The sequence below is a fragment of the Pan paniscus genome, chromosome 1, assembly GCF_029289425.2.
Source record: "Pan paniscus chromosome 1, NHGRI_mPanPan1-v2.0_pri, whole genome shotgun sequence".
NCBI classification, from domain to species: Eukaryota; Metazoa; Chordata; class Mammalia; order Primates; family Hominidae; genus Pan; species Pan paniscus.
Window position 1 is genome coordinate 221,712,501 of NC_073249.2, and position 25,828 is coordinate 221,738,328.

The 25,828-nt window shown below is 60.3% G+C and overlaps 1 protein-coding gene across 5 annotated transcripts in view; it reads left to right on the forward strand.

Annotated features, from left to right (window-relative positions):
* Positions 1–25,828, forward strand: part of PLEKHG5 (pleckstrin homology and RhoGEF domain containing G5) — a 53,143-nt gene that overhangs the window by 4,897 nt on the left and 22,418 nt on the right. For 2 of the 5 annotated variants that reach the window (XM_063601990.1, XM_063601991.1), the window contains exon 2: positions 18,194–18,270. In XM_063601990.1, the coding sequence (XP_063458060.1) occupies positions 18,194–18,270 (77 nt within the window). Of the gene's footprint in view, positions 1–17,302; positions 17,810–17,922; positions 18,271–24,195; positions 24,307–25,828 lie in introns of those variants that run through there. The other 3 variants (XM_034954304.3, XM_008975696.6, XM_008975697.4) reach the window with 3 other exon arrangements.

Genomic DNA, 25,828 nt, shown 5'->3' on the forward strand with positions numbered 1-25,828 from the left:
CTCTGTCACCCAGGCTGGAGTGCAGTGGCATGATCTCGGCTCACTGCAACCTCCGCCTCCCGTGTTCAAGCAATTCTCCTGCCTCAGCCTCCCGAGTACCTGGGATTACAGGCACCTGCCACCATGCCCAGCTAATTTTTGTATTTTTAGTAGAGACAAGGTTTTACCATGTTGGCCAGGCTGATCTCGAACTCCTGACCTCGTGATCTGCCTGCCTCAGCCTCCCAAAGTGCTGGGATTATAGGCGTGAGCCACCACACCCGGCCATTTTCTTTTTTTTTCTTTTTTTTTTTTTTTCTTGAGACAGGGTCTTGCTCTGTCACCAAGGCTGGAGTGTAGTGGCACCATCACAACTCACTGCAGCCTTGACCTTCTGGGCTCAAGTCATCCTCTTCTGTAGCCTCCTGAGTAGCTGGGACCACAGGCGCATACCACCATGCCCAGCTAATTTTTAAACTTTTTGTAGAGACACGGTCTCACTATGTTGCCCAGCCTGGTCTCAACCTCCCAGGTTCCAGAGACCCACCCCAGCCTCCTGAGTAGCTGGGACCACAGCTGAGTGCCACCATGCCTGGCTAATTTTTAATTTTTTTTGTAGAGACAAGGTCTCAGCCATGTTGTCCAGTCTGGTCTTGAACTCTAGGGTCAAGGAGTCCTCCTGCCTCAGCTTCCCAAAGTGCTGGGACTGTAGACGTGAACCTCCATACCTGTCCCTGCTTTATGCTTCTCGAGATGTAAATGAACAGGATCCAGGCAGAACCCCTCCGGGCCCATATGGGAGGCTCTCAGGAAACAGCCTCCTCTGTAATGCCAAGATGGGTTGAGACCCCATAGCTGCCCTACACAGAAACTGCCTCTGGAGGCTGGGCCTGTGTCCTGGGCTTAGTGGGGAAGGGCCCTTGACTTCTGTGGGCCAACAGTCAGACAAGGCCCATCCGAGGCAGCCTGGGTCTCTGCTGGGCATGTCCACAGTGACAGTAGTGACAGTTTCCAACCAACAGGACCAGTGTTTCGACAATGGGGTAGATGGTTTGAAATCCTAGCTGTTCTGGAAGTCCAGCCTGTCTTTTCCGTGGTTGGGAGCCTGGCCCAGGAGCCTTTGTTCCTTGGACAGACTTGGCCCTCGAGAGGGCCCCAGTCTCTCAGTTTGTCTGGCCAGGTTTAAAAGTCTGCAGTGGCCAGCAGCCGGCAGTCAGGCTGGAATGTAGCTGTGCTGGCTTGGCCGCAGACAGCCCCGAGGAAAAGCCTTCATTTCCGCCTCTTCCCCTCACCTCAGGCTGAAAAATCCCCGGCAGGTGGCAGCTGCTGGGTCTTAGTCTGAGTCTCAGCTCCTCCAAGGGGACCAGGTTTGACCCCAGGCGGGCATCCAGGCATGTGGGCTGCCCTCTGGGCACGGTCCTAGTTGGATGCCAGGGAGCCCTGCCACCTTGACACACAGGGTGAGGTGGAGCCCAGCTGGACCAAGCCTTGGGGTATTTGGAAGTCAGCCCTGGTGAGAGATGGTTGATTGCAAATTGATTCTAGTTCAAATCAACAGGCATTTCCCTGGCACCTGCCCTGGGCCAGGCTGGGCCTGGGCCCTGCATCCCCGATAGAGTCTAGATTCTAAGGGCTCCCAGGCTAGATGGAGCGAGGGGAGCTCCACAGCGGGATCCAGGCATCAGTGAGAGGAGCTACCGATTCCACCGGGAACAGTGGGTGGGCGGGACCCTGGGGTCTAAGTGGCCACGCCGGGGGCAGGCTTTTAATCAAGACAGTGACATTTGCAGACTTGCGTTCTGTTCTTCTGCTGTGATTGTTGGCCACTGTCTCCGAGTTTGGAGGGGACTCTCCTGGATTAATTTATTCACCCCCCATGGCCACCCTGTGAGGCCTGTGAGGCCTACGCTGTATAAATGAGGAAACTGAGGCCCAACTTGTTTGAGATGGCACAGCCGGCAGGAGCTGGAGCTGGGATTTGAACCCGGGGAGCCCGGCTGGTTCTGGAGGCTGTGTTGGAGGGGTAAATGTGAGACGGGGAGGGACTGAGGCAGGGCGGTCTTGGCCTGAGGCTGTGCCAGCGCAGGGCAGGGCTGATGGCACTGAAAGACATCCTGGAGACAGAGCTTAGAACAGTGTGGGAGCTGGTTTGTGGTCGGCCCGCCCCAGGCTGCAGTTGTCCCGAGGCTGCAGCTGGTGGTTGGGTGGGTGATGATGGTCCGGCCAGATGCTGGGCAGTGACTGGGCCTCCCACCCTGCTGGTGAGCCGAGTGGGCCTGAGGGCCCCACTGTCTGGCTTCCCTGCCCCCCACACACTCGGTAGCCCTGGGAGGGGCCCATGCCAGTGGGCTCGAAGGTCAGGGAGGTTTGTCCAGGCCTGAATGGCTCCCAGAGTCCAAGTCAGGGGGCACATCTGGGGCTGGGAGAAGCCCACTTGAGCTCACGTGGCCTCAGGGCTTGAATGGTGCTGAGCAGGAAGGACAACTCGCTTGGCCTGGGACGACCCCACAGCATGTGGAGCTCAAATATCTCGGCTGTGAAGGAGGAGCCAATGGTATGGAGGGTGGTGGAGAGACCCTGCGGCAGCACCCAATCCCTTCCGGGCGACATGGGCAGGTCTCCAGGCGTCCCGAGCCTCCGCTTCCTCCTCTGTAAAACGGGGTGATGGTGATCCAATCACAGGGCCACTGGGTAGATTAAAGGAGATGCCACCTTGAAGGCCCTTGGTCCAGAGTCCTGGTATAATACATAGGGCACCGGCAGATGTTAGTGTCCCTGCTGTAAGGACAGCCAGGGAAAGGGGGCTGAGAGGGTCCCTGGCCCAGCAGGAGTCTCTTCCTGAGCACAGGGAAGAGAGTAGCACGGGCTCCCCGGCTTCCAAGGGCCTCTCCCCTGCCCGGCCCTGGGCCTCCTGCCAGCAGAACCCTCTCCCCCTTCCTCTATCCAGGCCATAGTGGCAGTCACACACTCACTCTCTGCAGTGCTGGGGGCAGCCTCTCTGGGGGGGCTGCAGTCAGGCAGCCTGCAGTGCCCACTCCAGGCCTGGAGGTGAAGCCACTGCGTGGCTCTGCCGGCCCAGTCCTCGCTCTGTGAGCCCTGTCGTGGCCCTGCTGCCTCAGTCCCCCATCTCACATGCCTCAGTCCCAGCGCCTGGGGGCCCTGAGGATTGGAGAAAGACCTGTCTGGGCAGCACGGGAGTGTGTGGGACCCCTCTCGGATCCCTCCTGTCTTGGGGGTGGTGGGCATCGGCAGCTGCTGGGTGACCGCCAGCCCCCTTCAGACGTTTCTCTCAGGCTTGCCAGGCTCCAAGCGGGGTCCTTTCATACAGGCAGCCTCATTTAATCACCTTAGTCGGGGCTTAGGATTGTCTCCATTTTACAGAGGAGGAAACCAAGGCTGGAGGAGTCAGTGACCGTCCTTGTTGGTGGTGCCTGTCCTCTTTGGTCCATCCCCCACCCCAGCAGCACCCAGGGCTGGCACAGGGCCCATCAGAGACTGTGGGGAGGGGAGGGTGTTGGGGGCTAAGGCTGAGGCCTGGTTGAAGCTCAAGGACGGACTGGCCAGGGGCCAGGTGGTTGTGGCCCAGGTTTCCACCAGCATCTTCCAAACAAATGGACTGGCAGATGGGCTGGGGCACTGGACCCACGCATCTGGCCTTCAGAATTGTTTAACTTTTTTTTTTTTTTTTGACACAGTTTCACTCGGTCGCTGAGGCTGGAGTGCAGTGGCGCGATCTCGGCTCACTACAACTTCTGCCTCCCAGGTTCAAGCGACTCTCCTGCCTCAGCCTCCTGAGTAGCTGAGATTACGGGCACCTGCCACCACACTTGGCTAATTTTTGTATTTTTAGTAGAGACGGGATATCATCATGTTGGCCAGGCTAGTCTCGAACTCCTGACCTCAAGTGATCCCCACCCGCCTTGGCCTCCCAAAGTGCTGGGATTGTAGGCATGAGCCACTGTGCCCAGCCCAGAATTGTTTAATTTGGAGGAAGGGTCTGTGCTGCCCACACCAGGCCCTGTTCACCCCTCCCACAGGTGCTGACACTGGGCCCACTGCTTGCTGGCTGGTGGGTTGGCCTCCGCCCCACCTGGCCTCCACCCCCAGGGTCACTATCAGGTATTGGCCCTGGAGGGTTCTCAGCCTGTGCCTCCAGAGGGCAGAGGCAGATTCTTTTCTTTTTTGGAGACAGAGTCTCATTCTGTCACCCAGGCTAGATTGCAGTGGCGCGATCTCAGCTCACTGCAACCTCCGCATCCCAGGTTAAAGCAATTCTCTGCCTCAGCCTCCCAAGTAGCTGGGATTACAGGTGCCTGCCACCCCTCCTGGCTAATTTTTGTATTTTTAGTAGAGACGGGGTTTCATCATCTTGGCCAGGCTGGTCTTGAACTCCTGACCTCGTGATCCACCTGCCTTGGCCTCCCAGAGTGCTGGGATTACAGGCGTGAGCCACTGTGCCTGGCCGGGCAGAGGCAGATTCTTCTTTTTACTTGGCCTGGTGGAGCGTTTGGGGAGGGCCTGGCCAGAAGAACAGAGACAGGAGAGCCAGAGGGCAGGGGGAGTGGCTAGCGCCCACTCTCTCCAGATTACATAATGGGGCTCTGCAGCCTGGCCTGTGCAGAAACACTCACCCACAGCATGGCCGCCTGGGTGCTTCTCCTGAGAGCCGGGTAGCTAGAACTGGGCATGGCGGCCCTGCATGCACGCAGCTGGCTCTCCCCGGCTGCCCTGGGGGTCCAGACAGGCCTCCTCAGACACCGGGAGAGGAAGGGAGGAATGTGGTTACCTGCACCTGGGGCCTTGGGGTCCACAAGAGGCCACAGTGGGCCTTGCCTGGGGACGGGGAGGAACGGGGCTCTTGTTGGGTACAGGGACCCCCCACCAAGTCTATCCCTTTGGGGTGAGCACTCACCCTGCGCCAGGCTCCCTGCTAAGCCCTGTGCGTGCAGGGTCCTGTGGAGATGACACCCTGGGGGGCTCTCTCCTTAACCCATTTTACAGATGTGGAATTGGGAAGTGTCACGGCCGAGGCTACCCAGCTTGGGAGGCAGAAGCCTAACCCTGAACCAAGCCCTCCCCTGCGGGGGGCTGCCCTCAGAAAACCCCTGCAGTGGGAAGGGGTCATCCAGGGTGGTTGAGGGGAGAAAGGATGTTCAGGGGCCCGTGGAGCCCCCAGCCTGTGAGCTTAGGCAGGAAAAGTGCCCCAGAGCCTACGTCTCCCGAGTGGCCGTGGCTTCCTGGCGTGGGGGTCGATGGCCGGGTCCTGCCACCTGTTTCTCTTCCTCTTTTGGCCCCTTACTCAGCGAGACCTTGCGGGGGTGGACCCTGCTTGGGTCCTCCCTCACTTGGCACTTCCGCTCTCAAGGAAACAGCTGTAGTTTGCAGAGGACTCGCCCCCTCCCCATGTCCAAGGCCATTGCCAGGAACTGGATGAAGCGGGCCCTTGTCTTTAGCCCCTGTCCCTCTGCCTGTCCTGGTTCCAGCCCCAGGCCGGGGGATGCTCACTGGAGCACAGAAGGAACCAGAGGTGGGACGAGAGGCAAATCTTAGGGTCTCCGGGCCCAGGGCCACAGGTCCCAGCCCCAGGGGCAGCCCGCGTGAGGGCACAAACCAATTGTCTCTGCTCCCCTGGGATCTTCCTGTCCAGAGGCCGTGAGGCTTCCAGGGGACTGAGTCCCCCGAGATAGGTCTGGGGCTGTGGGAGAGCAGCCCTCCAGCTGAGGGCCCGCCTACCTCTCTCGGGCCTCTAGCTCCCTGTCTGTACCCAGCAGTGACTTCGAGAGGCGCTACAGGTGGGTGAGGAGGACCAGGCCTAGAGCGGGGTGGGCAGTGCGGCCAGCAGTGTGTGTACCACTCTGGGGCTCAGCCCTGGCTCTCCCTCTTCCTAGCTCTGTGTGGCCCTGGGCAAGTTGCCTGTCATGGCCTCAGCTTCTCCATCTCTGTGGTGGGGACAGTAGCACCTGCTGTTGGGGATGAAGTGTGGATTGGAGATGATGTGTGAATAGTGCTTGCTCAGTATGGCATTGGGCCATGGTAAGTGGAGAGCCTGCCTGAGGCTGGGCACACAGCAGAATGCAAGACAGACAGCTGTCCCTGAAGGCACCAAGAACAACCCCCATGTTTGTCAGCGGCATCGCTAGTCGGTCTTGTTTCCTGGTTTCCCCCAGACCCGAGGAAAAGGCCCAGGTGTGTCCACCTGCCTTGGACAGCTGCTGCCTCAGAGAGAGGGGCTGGCGCTGCACCCTCGAGCACTGTGGGGGTCTGGGCTGGGGGGGGCCTCCCCTGACCCACTGGGGCTGCCTCTGCCTTCCTGCATCGGGAGGCTGGGTGGGGGACCCTCTAGCCTTGTATGGAAGGAGCGTGGGAGACAGAGGAGGACAGCCGGGCAGCAGGAACAGCACAAGCGAAGGTGGGAGGTGGGAGGCAGGAGGCACATTTGGAGGCAGAGGGAACACAGAAGATGATGCTCCGTGTGGTCAGGATGGAGGGTGGAGCCCGGCCTCCTCCTCTTGGCATCCAGGGCTGCAGCCCCTCAGGAGGGTTCAGCCTCCGAGCCCCAAATGGACGCCTGGGAGTGGGGCCCCCCCAGGTGACCGCTGCAGTAGGGGCGTCCCCTTGTGCTCAGCCCACAGTTGAGGGTAGGAAGGAGTCTCTGCTGCACCCAGGCGGGGATGTTCTGGGGTTGGCTGTCCTAAAATAATAACCAGGTGTGGCTCCCACCAAGCCCAGACAAAGAGGGGCCGAGGCTGGGTAAAGGCTGTAAGACCCACCCCACTGGCCCTGGCCTCTGCTATGGTGGGTCTGAGACAGAGATGGCTGGCCAGGCCATGGATGGTCCTATTCCCTAAGCCTCAGTCTGACACCCCCAGGCAGGCCACTTGCCACATGAACACGAGCCAGGGACACCCCCAGCTCCTGTGGGCTCAGGCCCAGGTCGTGTGGGTGCCAGTGATGAAGGCCAAGGGCCTGCGTTTGTCCTCCCTGGCCCCGTGCCAGCGCGGGAGGGGCCAGCCAGGCAGGCATATGGTTCGAATTATTCAAGCCGCCTCTTGGCACCTTAGCCCTCAGCTGGGGGCGTGCAGGCTGCCTGGATGGCCACTCCAGCACCCCCTGCCACAGCCCTGGGGTGACCCCTCCATCCCCCCGCCCCCCGGAAACAGAGCCTTCTGCTGCCAGCTCCCTCTGCCTGGGCCTTGGGTCTCTGTTGCCAGGCATCTGGTCTGTTAGGAGAGCCAGCTCTGCCCTGGCTCTGCTCCTTCAGACCTGGCAGGCTGGGGGGGCACAGGTGGGGTAAGACAGAGGAGGCTCAGCAGAGCCTGGCTGGGGAGCCCAGTGCAAGCTGCCCTTGGCCCCGTTCAAGTCTGGATTTCTGAAGGGCTGCCCCATGGCCCTCTGATCACCCCAGCTTCTCCCCCAGCTGCTTGTTCAGGTCCCCAAGTTGGCTTTGAAGCTAGACAGTCTTGGGGTCAAATACAAGTTCTATTCCTTGTGAGCTGAGCCTCAGCTTCCTCATCTGTGCCATGAAGGAAGTGCCCACCCATGCAGGGAAAGCCACAATGACCCTGCTGGGGCACAGGTCACGTGGATACCGTGGCAGAGGTCTCTCCACAGGAGGGCTGCCATAGGCTTTGAGTTGCTATTTTCTAGCTTGAACATTTTGCAGTTTTGACAACACTCTGGAATCAACTGACCAGTGGCTTTTCATTTCCCCGCCTGTCTGCTCGCTTTTTCTTCTTCTCATGGTTCTTTCTGTGAAGGGTCTGCACCCCCAGCCCTCTGACTTCCTCCAGCTCCACCCGCCGCTCGGGAGCAATGAGGGTCCCCTGAGGATGCCAGAGGCTCGGCTGCCTAGGGCTCTATGCCTGCGCTGCCACTGGTGTAGGCGACATGATCTGAAGGAGGAGGCAGCCTGGTGAAGTGTGGCCAGCCCCGAAAGGGAGCCCAGAGAGCAGAGCCCAGACCTCACAGGCAGGCTGAGGGTGAGGCCTGGCCCACAGCTCCTGCCCCGCTGGGGGGCCTCTGGGGGCCTCGGCTCAGTGGAGGTGAGGGACATGCCTTGAGCTTCCTGGGGAGGGTCCAGGCAGGAGCTGGAATCATCTCTAGGGGCAGCCCACGGCGTCCCCACAGGTGCTTCTGTTCCTCACTGAGAAATCCTGCAGGGTTCCACTGGGGCTGGGAGCGGGGTCACAGGTCAGGGGTGGGGAGCCGGAATTGCTCCTCGGGCAGCACATTTTTCTTCTCTGGAAACCTATCTTAGCAAAGAGACCACGAAACAATCGCACTCTTTTCCGGGCCTCTGTCGTCCCCAGACGGCCAGCCCGTCTCCTCGGCGGGGGCTCCGAGGGGGCCGGGAAGGCGAAATTTGTAAAATGTCTGTAGGAGGGGAAGAAAGGCGCTTTGTGTGGGGCCGGGGCCCTGGCCATTGGTCAGCTCTGAGGCCCCCAGCCGCTCCCAGAATGCTCCCCTTCCCGAGGAGGGAGCGCCTGCCAGCCGAGGCCAGCCCCAGTGGTCCCTGAAGCCCCCTGCGCCCCTGCACTCCCTGCGTCCCGTCCCCAGGCCACCCAGCCTCCGAGGGCGCGGGCCAGGCGGGGCGGCCTCCCCTGGCCTCAGCATGTTTCTCTACTGGAGGAAGCGGGGCACCTACGAGCTGGAGGCCCTGCCCGGCGACCTGGCCGAGCTGGAGCTGGGGATGGTGGAGCGTTTCTCGTGGAGCTCCACCCTGGACATCATCGAGGACCTCGGGGGTAGGTGCGAGCCCACCTCCCGGGAGGACTTTCAGCAGGCTCTGGCACCGGGCCTGCCCAGCCAGGGCCTGTAGCCCATTCACACACACATGCTGCTGACGGTCACTTGCTCCACGGTGGTGTGGGGGCCAGAGCCACTCCTGAGAGCTGCCGCTGGTGCAGGAGAGGACCCAGAAATGAGGACCCTGGGGGCTAGAGGGCAGGCAAGCAGCTGAGGAGGCTGTCCTTCCTCCAGGGCTGGCCTGGCTGGGCAGCGTGGGCCCTGCACTGGGCTTCAGGCCTGGCCTCTGCCTCTGCTCTCACCCCGCCCCCAAGATCAGGCCATGGTGTTTTCTCAGGTCTGGGTGGTGTAATGAGATGTTCTGGAACATTCACGTTCCAGGTCCCAGGACGTGGGTCGTTTCTCCTTTTGTCCCCATTTTACAGATGAGGAAACAGAGGTACAGGGAGTTTAAGCCCCTGAAGAGGCAGGATGAGCTCTCGGGGACGCTGAGCCCGTGGCTTGTGTTTAGAGGGGTGGGATGTTGGACTGCTCCTGGGGGTGAGAGGTTGGGGAGCTGTGAATGGGAATAATGATGCCTTGGGGGTCACTGGGAGGCTGAGAGCACTAATGGGGATGACACGCAGGGAGCTTCAAACAGCGGTGGCAGAGGCAGGGCGCACCTGTGCTGGCTGTCGGATGCCCATTCTGTCCGCTCAGCTCAGCTGGTCGGCACCGTAGGCTGGTCGGCATCGTGGGCTGGTGGGTACTGTAGGCTGGTCGGCACAATGGGCTGGTCGGCACTGTGGGCTGGGGACCTGGCTCTGTCAGGGAGCTTTGGTGCAGTGACAGAAACTTGAGTCCGGTCTGCAGAAGCTACCGGAGCGCTGATCTCCAGCTCCCAGCACTGTGGAACTGTCTGGGGCCGGGGCCTGGGCCTGGGTTCTCTTCTCCATTAGCCTCATCCTCGGGCCCAGGAGCTGGCCTCCCCCAGGCCACAAGCCCAGGGAGCAGGAGCCTGTCCTGGATGAGTCTCCCCAGGCTGGTGTGGTCCTTCCCTGAGCCCATCCGTGAGGCCAGAGGCGGGGAGAGTGACCGTTCAGCCTGCGGTCCACATTGGGAGGCAAGAGGGAGCCCGCAGACCATACAGCGAAGGGTTTTGAAAAGGGAGGTGTAGGCTGGGCGCGGTGGCTCATGCCTGTAATCCCAGCACTTTGGGAGGCCGAGGCAGGCGGATCACGAGGTCAGGGGATCGAGACCAGCCTGACTAACACGGTGAAACCCGGTCTCTACTAAAAACACAAAAAATTAGCTGGGCGTGGTGGTGGGCGCCTGTAGTCCCGGTTACTCCGGAGGCTGAGGCAGGAGAATGGCGTGAACCCGGGAGGTGTAGCTTGCAGTGAGCCAAGATTGTGCCACTGCACTCCAGCATGGGTGACAGAGCGAGACTCCATCTCAAAAAAAAAAAAAAGAAAAAAAAAGAGGGAAGGGAAGTGCTGCTCCCAGGAGGAAGGACGATGCTGGGTGGGCATGAAGGCCAGGCGTCCCTGCCTGTGACCAGCCCCCCACTGTGGAGGAGGGGGAATGTGGCTGCTTGTCAGGAGAGGCAGGTACAGTGTCCCACAGGCCCCAGCAGCTCCAGGCCCCATCGGGACGTGCGCAGAAGGCAGGGAGGGCAGGACGTGAGAGGGGCGGCCCAGCTGCCCAGCTGGTGGAGGCAGTGGGGATGCGGGAGGCAGCACGGGATGTGGGGGTGGGGTGAGGAAGAGCGTGGCAGCTGATGTTGGGGGGGCAAATCTCCCCTCCACCCTCAGCCGGGCACTGTCCTGGAGTCGGAGGGTGGGATGGGGGGCAGGCTGCTCTATTTCTTCACCCGGCAGCTTCCTGCCTACCTGAGGCAGGTACGGTGCTACAGGACCCAACAGAGCCAGAGACTTGACCCAGGTCATTTAGCCACCCAGCCCCAAGCCAGCAGGGCCAGCCAATGGGAGCTGTGTCCCACCTCTCGCCCCCACTCAGACTGTGCTCCCCTGGGCGGGGTGGGGCAAAGTGGGGCTGCTCACCGTCTGCAGAGGCAGGCCCTCCCTGGGCTCTCTTAGTTGTTCTGTACATCTCAGTCATCCTGCTGGTCCCTCCCCTTGGGATGCCCTCACGGCTCAGATGCAGGAATCACATCTATGAAGCTGCCTGTCTCTCCTGCCTCTGGGGCAGGTGGCTCCTGCTTCTGGGGTTTCACAGCTCTGGGGCCCCTTGATCACACTGGCCACACAGCTAACGTAGAGAGGGCATACCCAGTGCCAAGTGCTCTTTATTTTTCTCTTTAAGACAGGGTAGGCCAGGCACGGTGGCTTACGCCTGTAATCCCAGCACTTTGGGAGGCCGAGGTGGGTGGATCACCTAAGGTCAGGACTTCAAGACCAACCTGGCCAGCATGGTGAAACCATGTGTGTACTAAAAAATACAAAAAATTAGCCAGGCATGGTGGCAGGCACCTGTAATCCTAGCTACTTGGGAGGCTGAGGCAGGAGAATCACTTGAACCCGGGAGGCAGAGGTTCAGTGAGCCGAGATCATACCATTGCACTCCATCCTGGGTGACAAGAGCAAAACTCCATCAGAAAAAAAAAGAAAAAAGAAAAAAAAAAAAGACAGGGTTGTCTTGCTCTGTTACCCAGGCTGGAGTGCAGTGGCGAGATCACAGCTCACTGCATCTGACCTCAAGCAGCACTCCTGCCTCAGCCTCCAAAGCAGCTGGGACTGCAGGTGCACACCACCATGCCCTGCTGATTTTTTAATGTTTTTGTAGAGATGGAGTCTCTCTATGTTGCCCAGGCTGGTCTTGAGCATCTGGACTAAAATGATCCTTCTGCCTCCTTGGCTTCCCAAAGTGTTGGGATTATGGGTATAAGCCACCATGTCCAGCCTCAAAGCTCTTTAAAACTAGGCTCCTGGAATATCCATGCCCACTCTCTGAGTCAAGGCCATTCTTGGAATCCCCTTTATCCTGGTGAGGTGTGGCGAGGACTTTGAGATCCCAAGTGGTGGCACCCAGATACACCATGCACACCCTCAGCCTGAGCACCAGAGCTGAGACCCGTTCACCCATGTGTGCCTGCCCCAGCTCTCCCCGGGGCCGGCAGAGAGGCGCCGGGGGGCTGCACACAGCAGCTGGGTCACAGCACGTGAACAGGTCTCATGCATGAGCTGAGGCGGTCGGGTGGGTGAGCCTGGGCACACGGCTGTCTGTGTGGGCTCTGTCCTCTGCGCCAGCCAGACCCTGGCCGGGGCCCATGCAGGGTGGGCCGATGCCAGCCCTGCCTGTGATGGGGGCGGGACTGGCGCTTGGAGCGTGACTGTCGGGAACTGGGATCTCATAGCTATTTCTGCAGCCCCGCTCCTGTTCCGCCCTTGGTCACTCTCGGTTCCTCTGAGGAACCTCTGGAGGAAGCCCACGGGGGGCAGATGGGCAGGCGCCCACAGTAGCCTCAGCCGGAGGAAGTGGCCGGCTGGCCCCAGGCCTGTGTGCAGAGCTGTGTGGACAGTTTCTTGGGCCCCAGGAAGGAATCCTGAATGTGTCCTCCCACCTCTTCTTACTGAGCTCGAGCAGTGTGGCTGGGTAGGGCGGTGTTCAGCTCTCCGGTCCCCGGGGACTACGCCAGCGGTGGTTCTGGGCTGTAGGCAGAAACAGTGTCCTGGCCAAGGTCCATGCCCCTCCCTGCAGCTGGGTCCCTACTTCACTGACCTGCCCCAAGGTGCCCCATGGCGCTTTGGGAAGGGGATCAGAAACACATTTCCTTCCCAGGCCTCCAGTGACGCTCCAACCAGTGTCCTGCATAGGGAGTGGCGGATGTCCTGGGACCAGCAGCCATTTACCCAGGACATGCCCCTCTGGCGTTTGGCCAGGTTTGGGACAAATCTTGCCCTTCCCCAGGCTGCTGCGGCTAAGAGGTCCAGCCCCAGCATGGCCTGCAGCAGCTGCCCAGGCATGGACCGGCGCCCAGGAGGGTGGGGCTCACGCGGGAGGGGACATTCAAGGCCACAGCTGCTTCCTGAGAGGGGCAGCCTTTGCATGGCCAGGCCTGTGGTTGGGAGGTGGTGGGCAGGGAGGGCCTGTTTTCTTGAGACAGAAGGGTTCATCGGAGTGGAGGGTTCACAGGTGAGGGGCTACCCTGGAGAAAATGAGAACGAGGTGGTTTTCCATGCACTTGTGTCAGCCTGGGGCCAGTGGGGAAAAGGGAACACTCGTGTCATGATGGGGGGACCAATTCACGTTTTCCAGACAGCTAATTGTGTCAGGCCCCATGGGAGCACTGTAGCCTGGCGGTTAGGAGCGCAGGCTTGGAGGCTTACACACTCACAGCCTCGTTACTCTCATTACTTGTGTGACCTTGGGCAAATCTCTCTACCCTCCACGCCTCAGTTTCCTCATCTGTAAAATGGGGACAATGATCATTCCTCTACACAGAGTTAGATGGTGAAACGACACCATCTATGGACAGCAGAGTTCCCAGCAGGTGGTTGGCAAGTGAGAGCTGTGGTCATTGTGTGTCGTTCCTGAAGCCGTCTGATGGGGAAGACAGGTCGGTGTTGGTTCAAAGGTTCAAGACAGTGGGAGTCCAGCAAGGACACGTTCACCTGGAACTGGGATATATGACAATAGGGAGGCCTTCCTGAAGGCAGCAGCCTTCAATTTGGGCCTTGAAGAGTGGGCAGGATGGCAGCAGACAGCGATGGGAGGATGCTGGGGGAGGGCAAAGGAATAGCACCAAGAAGGGCTGGGCTGGGGTCAGAAGCTCAGTTGTGTCCGGCAAGTAGCGGAGTGAGGGGCCTGGGGTGGGGCGACAGGGAGTGGCGCGGACTGTGGGGGCTGGAAGCATTTGTGCTGATCCGAGGCAGACACAGCTCGGGAGCTGGAGCCGTCCAGAACATGGGTCCAGAGCTGCCAGGCTCCTCTGGTTTGTCAAGAGAAGCCAGAAATATGGATTTTTATGTGAAATCTCCTGACTTTTCAAAGTTGGCAACCAATTTAAATTCTTTCGAAACCCTATTCTCAGCCAAACAAAACATGTCTGCCGGCTGTTCTGCCCGCGCCCCGAGGCCCAGTTCTGGTAGAGATCATGTTCAGGACAAAGCCAAAGTGGCCTCCTGCGACTGAGACAGGGTGGGGGGAGAACTGGCGAGTAGGCTCCTCTGCCTGGCCAAGGGCCCTGGTCTCCCTGGGACGGGAGTTGGGGGAGCCAGGAGGGCAGCTGGGCTGTTGCGGACATGGGGAGGCAGTGTCTGGCATGCAGTGGCGGGAGTTCAGGGTTCCAGGTCCGCCTAGGGACAAGTGGAGTTCAGGGTTCCAGGTCTGCCTCAAGGGGGGTAGTTCATGGTTCCAGGTCTGGCTAGGGGTGGGGGGAGTTCAGGGTTCCAGGTTTGCTTAGCGGAGGGGGGAGTTCAGGGTTCTAGGTCTGCTTAGGGGAGGGGGGAGTTCAAGATTCCAGGTCTGCCTGGAGGGGAGGTTCAGGGTTCCAGGTTTGCTTAGCGGAGGGGGGAGTTCAGGGTTCCAGGTCTGCTTAGGGTCGGGCTGAGGTCGAGGAGCAGACACGGCTTAGGCTGGTCCACATAAGAGGGGTTGCTACAAAGAGGCAGGGCTCCCAAGGGAAGCCCAGGGCAGGCAGAGGAGGCCGCCCGCCCCCGCCACCCCGAGAGCTGCCCACTCTCACAAAGCTGCCTTCTCCTGCCCTGTCTGCTCTGGGGTGATTTCCACTGAGTGGCTGCTCCCCTTTTTCCTGCTCCCCAACAATCTTGGGGCATCGTACCTATTTGGACTGACTCTCAGTGGACTCAAGGCTCCAGGGCCCAGTAGGAGTCCTGCCTGTGGGCTCCTATCAGGAAGGGGATGGGAATCATGTTTCCTTCCCAGGCCTGTCTCAATTCATAGTCTCAGGAGAGCAAATCTGACTGGCTGAGCCAGGCTATGTAGATGGCTCAACAACTATAATCTCAGCACTTTAGGAGGCCAAGGCAGGAGGATCCCTTGAAGCCAGGAGTTCGAGACCAGCCTGGGAAACATAGTGAGACCTCCCTTGCTATAAAAAAATTAAAAAGTTAGCCAGGTATGGTGGTGTGCACCGGTGGTCCCAGTTACTCGGTAGGCTGACGTGGGAAGATCACTTGTGCCCAGGAGGTCGAGGCTGCAGTGAGCCCTGATCACAACACTGCACTCCAGCCTGGGTAACAGAGCAAGACCCTGTCTCAAAAAATAAATTTTAAATTAAATTAAATTAAGAAAAACCCAGCTATGTCCAGGGTACGCTGTCACCTGATACAATATGTCCCCCTTACCAGGCCCACCCTTTCCTCGAAGGCTGTAGATGGGGATAGGTCACCTGCAGGAGAGCTCATGACAGGCCTATGGTGGGGACTGCTTGTCCTGACCCCACCCCCAAGCCCCACAGGCCCCACTCTGGGCCCTGAGAGCTACCAGGGTCCTGATGGATTTTTCTTCGTGTCTGCAGTCTCCAGGAGTGAGGAGCTCGCCTATGCAATGCAGGAAGTTGCAGCTTTAGAGCAGAGCCCAGAGGGAGCTACCTCCCAGGGGAGCCAGGACCAGGGGATCAGGAGTGTAGGGTCTAGAAGGCAGGGTGAGCACCTGGAGCCTGCTGAGACCAGGGGTCAGAGGCCGGAGAGTTCAGGCAGGTAGACCCCAGTGCCAGGAAGTACCAGGCAAAGGACAAGGAATTCCAGAACCCAAGTGGCATAGAGGCCACAGGATAGTCAGGCCCGATGGTGGCTGTGACCTGAGCAGTCATGGGGGGATCTAGGGAGCTGGTGAGGCAGACCCAGTGGCAGAAGACATGGCCCGGAGCCTTCAGAATACGGGGCTACAATCCAGAGGCCCTGGGGCAAAGGGTGTGAGAATCCAACCCCAGGCTCAGAGTTTTGAGAACGCAGGGGCCTGGAAACTTTCTGGGCGGACAGCAGATGTTGTCCTGCTCAGCTGGAGAAGTCCCAGGCTGGACGCATGGGAAACTCCCACAAAGCTGGCTGAGGGCTCCAGGTCCCCGTGGAAACGCAGATGGCAGAGGAGGGCCTGCTGGAGTCATGGCAGACAAAAGCCCCGAACCCCACTCCACCCTCAAGTCAGCTTCCTCCCAGCAGGCAGGGACCTCGCCACAGTCCTCACAGGGCCGTCTCTTGCCTCGGCTGCCTCCACCTCCAGCCTAGAGGCAGGACAGGCATCGCTGGCCCCTTGGATGGCTGAGAGCAGAGAATCGGAGAGGGAAATGAGCACAGTGTGGGGGTGAGGCTGGGCTGGGCCTGAGGATCCTGAGAGTTCCCGCAGGCTGTGCACTGAGGAGGCCCAGGGCCCCGGGCAGCTGCTTCCCTCTCAGCCTGGAGGCCCCCGGGATGCCTGTGGCAGCCCCTCCTCGAGAGCCCCCTCCCCAGGGTCATGCAGATGTGCTGCCCCCCAAAGGGCTACCCTGCCCACCAGGCCCCCTGTGAGCTCCCCAAGTCTTGTCAGGGTCACCAATGAGTCCCCAGCACCCAGCTTAGAGCTTGGCTCATGGGGACCCTCAGAGGATCTTTAGTGTGTTTGCTGAATGAATCCAGATTGCTCAGGAGACCCGGGATCCGTGCTACTTTGCTGTGCCAGGAGTCCTTGGGGCAGGCACCAGTTTCTGGTCACCTGTGAGTCCCAGGGCCGGACCCAGCCCATGTAAGGAGTCCATGCAGGGAGGCTCCAGCTGAGAGGCCTTCCAGTGAAGGGGTCAGGGAAGTCCACCCTTAGCCTTTGGGAGAGGGACCCGGCCCTGCTGGAAGCTGCATCTTCTATACCTAGGTCTTGTCAGCCCAATGCCTCCTGGTGCCAGTGTGCAGGGTGGGCTGGGGGTCCAGAGGCAGGCTCGGGAGCACTGAGCCCCCGCAGACTCTTGGCCACCTCTGCGAGGCTGTTTCTGTAGGGCAAAGGGTTTGCTATCTCCTGATGCCATTTACATAAACTACAGGACCGGGCAGACGAATCGATGTGTTGGAAGTCAGGGCGGCGGTGCCCTTGGGGGGACCGGTTGGCACGAGGGAGGTGGCGGGGGCTGGGGACTGGGTGGGGACGCTCTGCAGCTCGGTCTGGGCACAGGTTATTTTGTGAAAGTTTCCTGAAAATGTGTCGAGCTGTGCTCACAGGACAGGTGCACTTCTCTGTCCGCGTTTGCACTTCAATAAAGTTTAAAACTGTGAACCAGCAGAGGACATGCAGCAAGAGCCGTGGCAGGCGAGTCTCTCCCGGTGACAGCCCCCACCCTGCGCGGGGCAGCCTCCGTGTTGCCATGGAAACTGACCTCGGAGACAGCGATTCCGGGCTGGGGTGGGGGCTCTGCGTGGGTCCCGGCCTGCATTCCTGCGGACAGGCACCCTCCGCGTGGATGGCACCCTCCAGGACAGAGGCGTGCGCGCTTCCTGAGCCGCCCCGGTGCCCGCCCTGCGGGAGGTGGAGGCAGCCTCCGGACCGCAGCGCGCAGGGGCTGGGGAGCCGGGGAGGGAGGGGTGACACCGTCGGCGCCGAGGCCCGGCCGCGTTCCTGTCCCCCGCCCCCCGCCCCCGAGGCGGGGCCGCCGCGGCTCCTCCCCGCCCACCTGCCCCGCCCGCCTCCCGTGCGAGGGTCCGGCGGCGGCGGCTCCGCGGCCTCCCAGTCCCCGGCGTCCCCGGCGCCCCCGCCCGCCGCCCGCCCCCCGCGCGGCCCGGGGCCTGCTCCATGGGTGAGTGCAGGCGGGGACCCGGCGGGCGCGGGGCGGGGTCCTGGGGGGCCGGGCCTGCTCCTAACCTCCTCCGGGGAGGGCCCGCTCCAGGCAAGCGGGTGGGCGCCGACCGGGCTTCGGGCCGCTCGGACCCAAATTCGGCCCCCAAGTCGGGGCCTGCCTCGGCAGCACCCCGCTTCTCCTCCCTCCCCCCGCCTCTCGCTGGTTGCGCCGCTCTGCCCCCACCGCGGTGCACTCCAGCCCCCAGGAAGAGAGGCAGCTTGGAGGGGGCCAAATTCAGGGTCAAAGATGAGTCTCGGGGAACGAGGGTCGCCCCAGACCTTCGGGGGCTCCTCTGTCTCTAAAGGGAGCGATGCAGGGCCTAAGGTTCGCAGGGATCTGGGATCTTGGAGCCCCTTCCCCCCAGCAGCCCTGCCGGGACCCCCTGGGAAGTCTGGCGCCCCAAAAGGTCACTGAGCGCTCCCCCACTTGTCCCCCAGACTAGAAGGACAGAGGGAGAGAGCAGCGTATTTCCAAAGATGTTTTCTCCCCGTGGAATCTGGATAATTTCCCTGAGGACTGCAGGAGAAAAGGGCTCTGCAAACAGATTCCCGTGCAGATAAGTTGGCATTTAAAAGAGAAAGGGACGCTGACCTCTTTTGAAGGGAGGACTGAGGAGATCGCCCCACCCCTCCTCCGGTCGGGAGGCCAGTGGGGCCCAGGGGAGCCTGGGTGCCCCGCTGACTGATGCCCTCTGCTCCTCCCCTGCAGACGACCAGAGCCCCGCGGAAAAGAAGGGACTGCGCTGTCAGAACCCCGCCTGCATGGACAAGGGGCGGGCGGCCAAGGTAGGGAGGCTGGAGAGCCTGGGGACCCTTGGGGGCAGAGGGGCCAGGGCTCTAACTGCCCTTTCTATCCCAGCACCAGCTATCCACAGAGCCCTGGCACGGGCGCGGCTGGCTGGGCTGGGTTCAAGTGTAGGTGGGGCCACAGTGTGTCTGGTTTAGGAGGCAGAGGGCCTGCCCCCAGCTCAGGAACAGTGGAGTCGGGGGACTTCTACAAGAACAGGGGGGTGGAGTACCCCAAAGCCCTTTGCTGCACTGTGGTCCTAGCAGCCATTCTGAGGTGACAGGAGCTGTAGCCTTATGTCACGGATGAGGAAACTGAGGCTTAGCCAGGGGAAGTGGTCTCCCACGGTGCTGGTCCAGTGCCCAGCTGGCACCCTTCCTGTTGAATTCAGCCACTCTTCAGGCCTGGGCATGGGTCTGAGATGCTTTGGGACTTGGCGAGTGTGACCATGGCCCTGGGGATGACAAAAGGAGGAAGGGGCCAGTTGATCCTGGAGTGCCAGGGCTTGGGAGCTGGGAGTGGGGCGAAGTATAAATCAGGGATAAAGGGGGCAGGAAGAAGGATAATAGTACTGGCTGGGCGCTTCTGCCTGTGATGTGCTGGGCTTAGTGCCACCCGCTTTCTGTGCCATATGCACTGATTGCGGCAGCTCTGCAGGGAAGGCATCGTCACCCCGTTTTCCAGATGAAGACACCAAGGTTCTCAGAGGTCCAGTGACTTGGCCAAGGCCCACAGCTCATGAGAGGTGGAGCCGGGGTTTGGAGGCAGGTTTTGCCCCTCCCAGCAGGCATTTACATGACAATAGTAATAACTGCGCAACTTAGCATCTGGCCCAGGCACCAGGACTCACTGACTCCTCCTCCGGCCTTCTGAGATGGTCCTGTCCTTATTCTCATTTACGGATGGGGAAACTGAGGCTCACTCAGGGATAGACTGCTAGGAAGTGGGAGAGCTGGGATTTGAACCCAGTACCCAGGTCTGTGTCATACCAGGGCCCGTGTTGTCTTCCATCATGTGTCTCAGCACTGCCAGCTGCAGGAAATGTAAAATGCCACCCCCCACCCCCCGCTCCCCTCCCGCACCTCCACCCAGACACACACACACTCATTCTGCACAGGAGGACCGTGGTGAGGGAACAGGGAGAACTGCTATGGGGCGGGGCGGGGAGGGGGCGGCCTCCAGTTGCCGTGGTCACCAGGCAGGGGGGCGGTGTGATGTCAGATACAATCTGCTGGCACGGATGGTGCCTGGCATTGGGCTCTGGTGTTGGCTGGTTGCCTCTTTCCCAGATGGGGGCTCCTGGCAACAAATTGGCCTCAGCTCCCCCCAATATACATCCTGCCAGAGGCCTGCGGAGCCCCGAGGCTTTTGCCTGACCTGAAGGGGCGGCTGGGGCAATAAGGCACACTGTCCCAGCCCCTCCTCTGGGCAGCTGCTCTCAGGGGGGGTCCTCAAGCTGCTCAGGCAGGGGCAGGGGTGGGATGGCCCAGCCTTCATAGAGGTGAGGCCTGGGAGAAGAGAGCTGGTCTCAGAGTGGGTGTGGTCCCTCTGCAGCCTCCAGACCTCACCTCCAGCCCTGGCCTGCCTGGAACTTGGCACAGCTGACATTGGCATCAGCTGATGAGGGTCACCCAGCGTGCACGGGGAGAGTCTGGGCCCTGTCACTACTGGGACGCCCTTTGGGACAAATGGCACAGACTCACTGTAGGGGCAGAAATGCCTGAATTATCAGAGGCAGAGAGAGCCAGTCAGGGAGGGCATCCTGGAGGAGGGGGCCTTTAATGGATGTGAAAACATGGATAGACAGAACAGAGGCAAGGGCAGTCCAGGAAGGGAGAGGCAGTGGTGGAGAGGAGGTGCGGGGCACTCAGATTTGGTAAGAGAAACAAAGAATAACATTGTTGATGATGATGATAATAATAACCACTACTGGCTGGGTGTGGTTGCTCATACCTGCGATCCCAGCACTGTGAGAGGCTGAGGCAGGAGGACTGCTTTAGCCCAGGAGTTTGAGGCCAACCTGGGCAATATAGGGAGACCTCTCTCTACTAAAATTTAAAAAAAGGCCTGGCGTGGTGGCTCACACCTGTAACCCCAGCACTTTGGGAGGCCAAGGCGGGCAGATTGCCTGAGCTCAGGAGTTCGAGACCAGCCTGGCCAACATGGCGAAACCCCATCTCTACTATAAATATAAAAATTAGCTGGGCGTGGTGGTGGGTGCCTGTAATTCCAGCTACTTGGGAGGCTGAGGCAGGAGAATTGCCTGAACCTGGGAGGCAGAGGTTGCAGTGAACTGAGATCATGCCATTGCACTCCAGCCTGGGCAACAAGAGCAAGACTCCATCTAAAAAAAAAAAAAAAAAAAATTAGCCAGGTGTGGTGGTGGGTACTTGTAGTTCCAGCTACTGGGGAGGGTGAGATGGGAGGATCATTTGAGCCTGGGACATTGAGGCTGCAATGAGCCGTGATTGTGCCACTGCACTCCAGCCTGGGCAACAGAGCAAGACCCTGTCTCAAAAATAACAGGCCAGGCGCAGGGGCTCATGCCTGTAATCCCAGCACTTTGGGAGGCCAAGGTGGGCAGATCACTTGAGGTCAGGAGTTCGAGACTAGTCTGGGCAACATGGTGAAACCCCATCTCTACCAAAAATATAAAAAATAATTAGCCGGACATGGTGGCACACACCTGTAATCCCAGCTACTCAGGAGGCTGAGGCAGAAGAATCGCTTGGACCCTGGAGACGGAGGTTGCAGTGAGCTGAGATCACGCAATTGCACTCCAGCCTGGGCAACAGAGCGAGACTCTGTCTCAAAAAACACCCAATAATAATAATAATAACAATTATTGCTGACCGAACATGTTTACATGCCAGGCGGGGCGCTAGGCCCTCCTGCTTGTCTCAGTGAAGCTTCTTGAGACCCTCAGGAGAACAGCGTTATTCTTATGACCACATGACTTGTAAGGAAACCGAGGCCCAGAGAGGTAGAGGAACTTGCCCACATCACACAGCATGATCGTCAGAGCCTGGCCTGCGTGAGGCTTGTCTGATCAAGAGCCCTATTCTTACTCTCCAGGATGTGACTAGCGTTTTGAAGGAGATGACTTCATTTATTCATTTACCAGACCAGCTCTGAGCATCTGTCGGTGCCAGGCCCAGTTCTAGGCCCAGGAGATCTCCAGAGAACAAAGGGGATGCCCTCCTGGAGGTGACATTCTAGCTGTGCTGGGAGGAAGGAAGGGAAGTGACCCTGGCTGGCCAAACTTCCCCCCAGGCTGCCCTGGCAAAGGACCAATTTCAGGCAGGGCTGGACCCTTCGGCTTCTGGGCCCACCCTTGATGTTTTATTTGAGGCTCTCCTGGGTGCTAGAGCTTCTGAGATGAATTTGCCATCTGTCCCCTACCTCCTGCCCCTGGAGTTCCCACGGGGAGGAGGGCTAACCAGGATGGGCTTCCTGGAGGAGGCAACTGGAGTCCTGAGGATTAAAGAGGTACTGAGGTGGAGGACAGCTGAGTGAGCAGGGGAGGGACACTGGGGGCTATAAGGGGCAAGCGAGGCCAGGGGGCACAAGGAGAAGGGGACGGGAGGAGGGGGAGGCACGCTGCACTAGGAGCACCTGCATGTCCAGGTGAGGGGTCTGGACTGTGTGTCATGGAGACCCCAGGAGAGAAATGGCCCCTCCCCAGGATGAAGATATGTAGAGCAGTCCACACCTCTGAGCTCCAGGATCAAACCTACTTTTTTCCAGCTGTGCGACCCTGGGGAAGTCACTACACTTCTCTGAACCCCAGGTTCCTCATCTGGAAAGTAACCCAGCAGCGAGGATTAAAAGAGGCCCATATATAACATGCTTAGCATAGAGCCTAGCACAGCGTAGGTGTGCAAGGTGTCCTGGGAGTGGGGGTAACAAAGTCACCTCTAGACTTTGGGTGTGTCCTCCGTACCTGCCCTGGGATCTGAGACCTCCCCAGGCTCCATCCCAGCTTCTTGCACACAGGTGGAGCTGTGAGTTTGGGGAGATGGAGAAAGGCCGGGAGATCAAGGCAGACTGATGATATTGTGGGTTCCCCCTGCCCTCCTGTGAGGTGGCCACGGGACAGTGTGTGGACTCCCCAGCTCCTTGCTGGGCTCCACTGGGCACTGTTCGAGGTCTAGTCAGGGCGTCCCAGGTCACAAGGGGGCATGGAGGAGGACACTTGTGGCCCTGGGCCACAGGGGACATTGGGCACCACATGTGAGGGTGTTTATCATGGAGGAGGTAGTGATTCCAGCAGCCACCATTGATCCAGCATGTACTGTGCGCCAGGCCCTGCCTTAGCGCCTGGCACAGAAACCTCATCTGGCCGCCTCCCCCGCTGCGGTGGGGCCTACCCCATCTCCATTTCCTAGAGAGGGCCCCGCAGAGTGGCGAGGTAAAATGACTTGCCAAGCAAGGCAAGATCAGGACTCAAACCAGGCCTGCCTGTCAGAGCCTCCCATTTCCTCAGAACTCTCAGGAGGAAAGGGAGGTGAATTTTTCTGCACAGCTCCCAAAGGCCTTGACAGGGAGGTGGGGTTCGGCACACTACAGGAAAGAGTTTCCAGCAGCTGGAGCTATCCCCGAAGTAGAGGTAGTGAGCACCCCATCACTAGACATATGCAAGAAGAGACTGAAAGGGAAGCGTAGAGGGGATTGCAGTGTGGAGTGGAGGTTGGATGGGAGGACTTCAGAGTTCCCTTGCAGCTTAACAATGGCCTGTGAGGTGGCAGGGATGAGTCAGGGTATGCGTGTGTGGAGGGAGGGGTGGTGAGATGAAGACCAGGGAGAGGAAAGGGTGGACCTGAGGCCCCCATGGAGAAGGGACGGGCAGGATGTGAATAATGGGAGAGGCAATCACCTATTCTCCTGGGCAATGCTTTGGGGGTAAGCAGCGGCAGACCAGGATGCCCCAGGGAATGGCCAGGTTTGGGCCATCTCTGGAAGTGACTGGTCCCCGGAGAGAGGTGGTGGGGCTATCTGCAGCTGAAGAAACGGGCAGGGCCAGAGAAACAATGCAAGGGGACTCCTGGGTTTTGGCTAAGTAGTTTTGGGGGAGCAGGTGAAGACGTGGGGATCCCTGGCCCAGCCAGGAGCTGCCCTAGTATAGGCCCAGCCCCAAGGGTTGTGTGGGGCAGTCTGGAGGTTTTGGCCTGGGAAGGGGTCGGGGGAAGGCTGTATAAAAAGCTTGAAAGTGCGGAACAGGTTGGTGGACCTGAACTCCACCTCCTCGAGTGGGCCCCCTGTATCCACACCCTTCCCAGTCCTGAGCCCAGAGTTATTCTAAACTCCCGCTGCTGGGAGAGGGGAACTGGGAACCACTAAATGGCAGAACAGCACCCTTTTCCGGCCATATCACCTGGGCCAGAAAAAAAAAAAGAGGGGGCCCAGAGAAAAGCGGGCTGTTTCTGGGGCACCGCGGAGGCCGCAGATCAGAATCCAGCTTTTTACAATGGAGCGGAAGCGAACCTGGCTCAGGGCGATTCCGGGGCGGGCTAGGCCTGCGGGTCTCTCTGCCTGGTCCCCCGGGGCTTTTCTGTCGCGGGGAGGCTTCCTGTCGCGGGCCCTGGTCCCCCCTAGCCCCCTTCCGGGATGGGCGAGCTCCCGTCTTCAAGCCCAAGTTAATGACCAGGGACTTTGAACTTTTTGGAGATCTGCAAAGGGCTGGCCCCTCGGGGACAGTGACGCCCCCCACCCCCTCCCCTGAGCCCAGATCCTGGATTACCCCAAGCCACCGCCCGGCCTCCAGCCACCTCCCTGGCTCCGGCGCGGGGCCCTTCCTGGGACCCCTCCTCTCCCCGGTCCCAGCCGGGCGGCGCCGTTGGTACATCCCGGCCTGTCCAGGTGGTAGCGCCCGCGCGGCTACCGTAATTCCCCTACGTCCCGCGCCCCAGTTTGCGCTGAGTCGACTGAGCCCGTCCCGCGGCTCCCGTCCCCCTCTCCCCGCGCGCCCCATGAGGCTTTGGCAGTCTCGGCCCGAGCCTTAGACACCGGGGAGGAGACCCTGGTCCTGTTCCTAGGTGAGTCGCGGGGAAGTGGGAGCTGCGCTCCGGACGGGGGGTGGGACTAGGCGCCAGGACCCCCCCTAAACCGATGGACAGAACCCGGATTCGAGATTCCCACGTAGTGCCAGGCCTGTGTGTGGGTACGGGGTCCTCACCAGCTGTATCTCCATTTACGTGAGGGTGGAATGGGTTCAAGCTCCCGCCCCCATCACAGTGTCTCTAGGGTGGGTCGGCTCGGAGATAGGGCCGTGAGGAGTCTATGGGACCCTGGCCCCGGTATGGGGGGTATTGGCGGGGCAGGGGGATCCTGGAGGGGCCTGGGCGCGCGGCGTGGCTGGGAGGCTCAGCCGATCCTCCCCATTTGGCCAGTCCCGGAGTCGGTCCCAGGCGGAAAAGCCCTCTCGAGGCCGGCAGGGGGCGCCAGAGGCTGCGCCTCGGGCAGTCTGAGCCGACCCAGGCACCCACTTAGGGGTGGGGGATGCGGGAGACCCGTGAATCCGGGGAGGCCCTGGCCTGCCTTGGTGGAAGTCTGGGAAATGGAGGCCAAGAGGTCCCCTGCAGATTCCTTAGTAACTCCTCAAGTTGAGGGAGCTCGGGGGTATTTTACCATTCTCCTGCCCTTTAGCCAGGGTCTGGGCACACGCTAGGACCTGGCAGCCATCCCCAGATACTGAATTCTATGCCCTCTTGGCACAGGTGGGCAAATTGAGGCCCAGTAGGAGAAGGGCAGGGGAACGCAGGCTCCAGACCAGGTCTTCTGAAGCCCAGGCAGGTGCCCTCTTTCCCCCGCTCCCTACCAAGGAGGCTTCTAAGTTGCACCGGGGAAGGGGTTGCTAGTCCAGGTGCTCCGAAGACACACGCTGGGGTCTGGGGCTGGGAACTGCAGAGGCTGGGCAGGAGGGGATGTTCACAGACTGCAGCCCCTCCCTCTTTCTCTAGCACTGGGTCCCAGCCTTGGGCATCCCAGCCAGGACCGCTCCCTGGGGAGGAAGGGGCCTTCCTGGCTTCCAGGGCCCGTGCGGTGGGCTTAGCCTGGGGAGAGGTTTTCTGTGTCCCTGCCATCTGCCCGGCACAGGGCAGGGCCTTAGGTCAGGCTCTGACTCCAGGTGAGCCTCAGAACCCAAGGGGTGATGGGTGAGGCCTGGGCCTAGGGGAGAGGAGGGTGGGTAGGCCGGGTGGAGCGTAGAGAGCCGCCTGGCAAAGCCACCCCGCTCTGGCTGGCCTGCCCATGCATGCAGTCTCCACCCCTGGATTTCCAAGGTGTTGGGTGGGGCCTTGGGACTAGCAGGCTCCCAGGGGAGCTTAGCCTTGGTGGGAATTCCTGGCAAGGACATCCCTCCAGCCAGAGAGCTCGGACTCCTGGTTCCAGGCCCGTCTGCTGTTGGCAGAGCCTGGGGCTGGCCCCAGACCTGCGTCCTTTCCTGGACAGGGAAGTCCCTCTCCCACCCAGACCAGGCTGGGGCCCCAGCTCGTTGTGGGGCAGGGATGCCTGGGGGATCCCTGGTTTCCCATCTGCTTTTCTGGGGCTGGGGGAGGT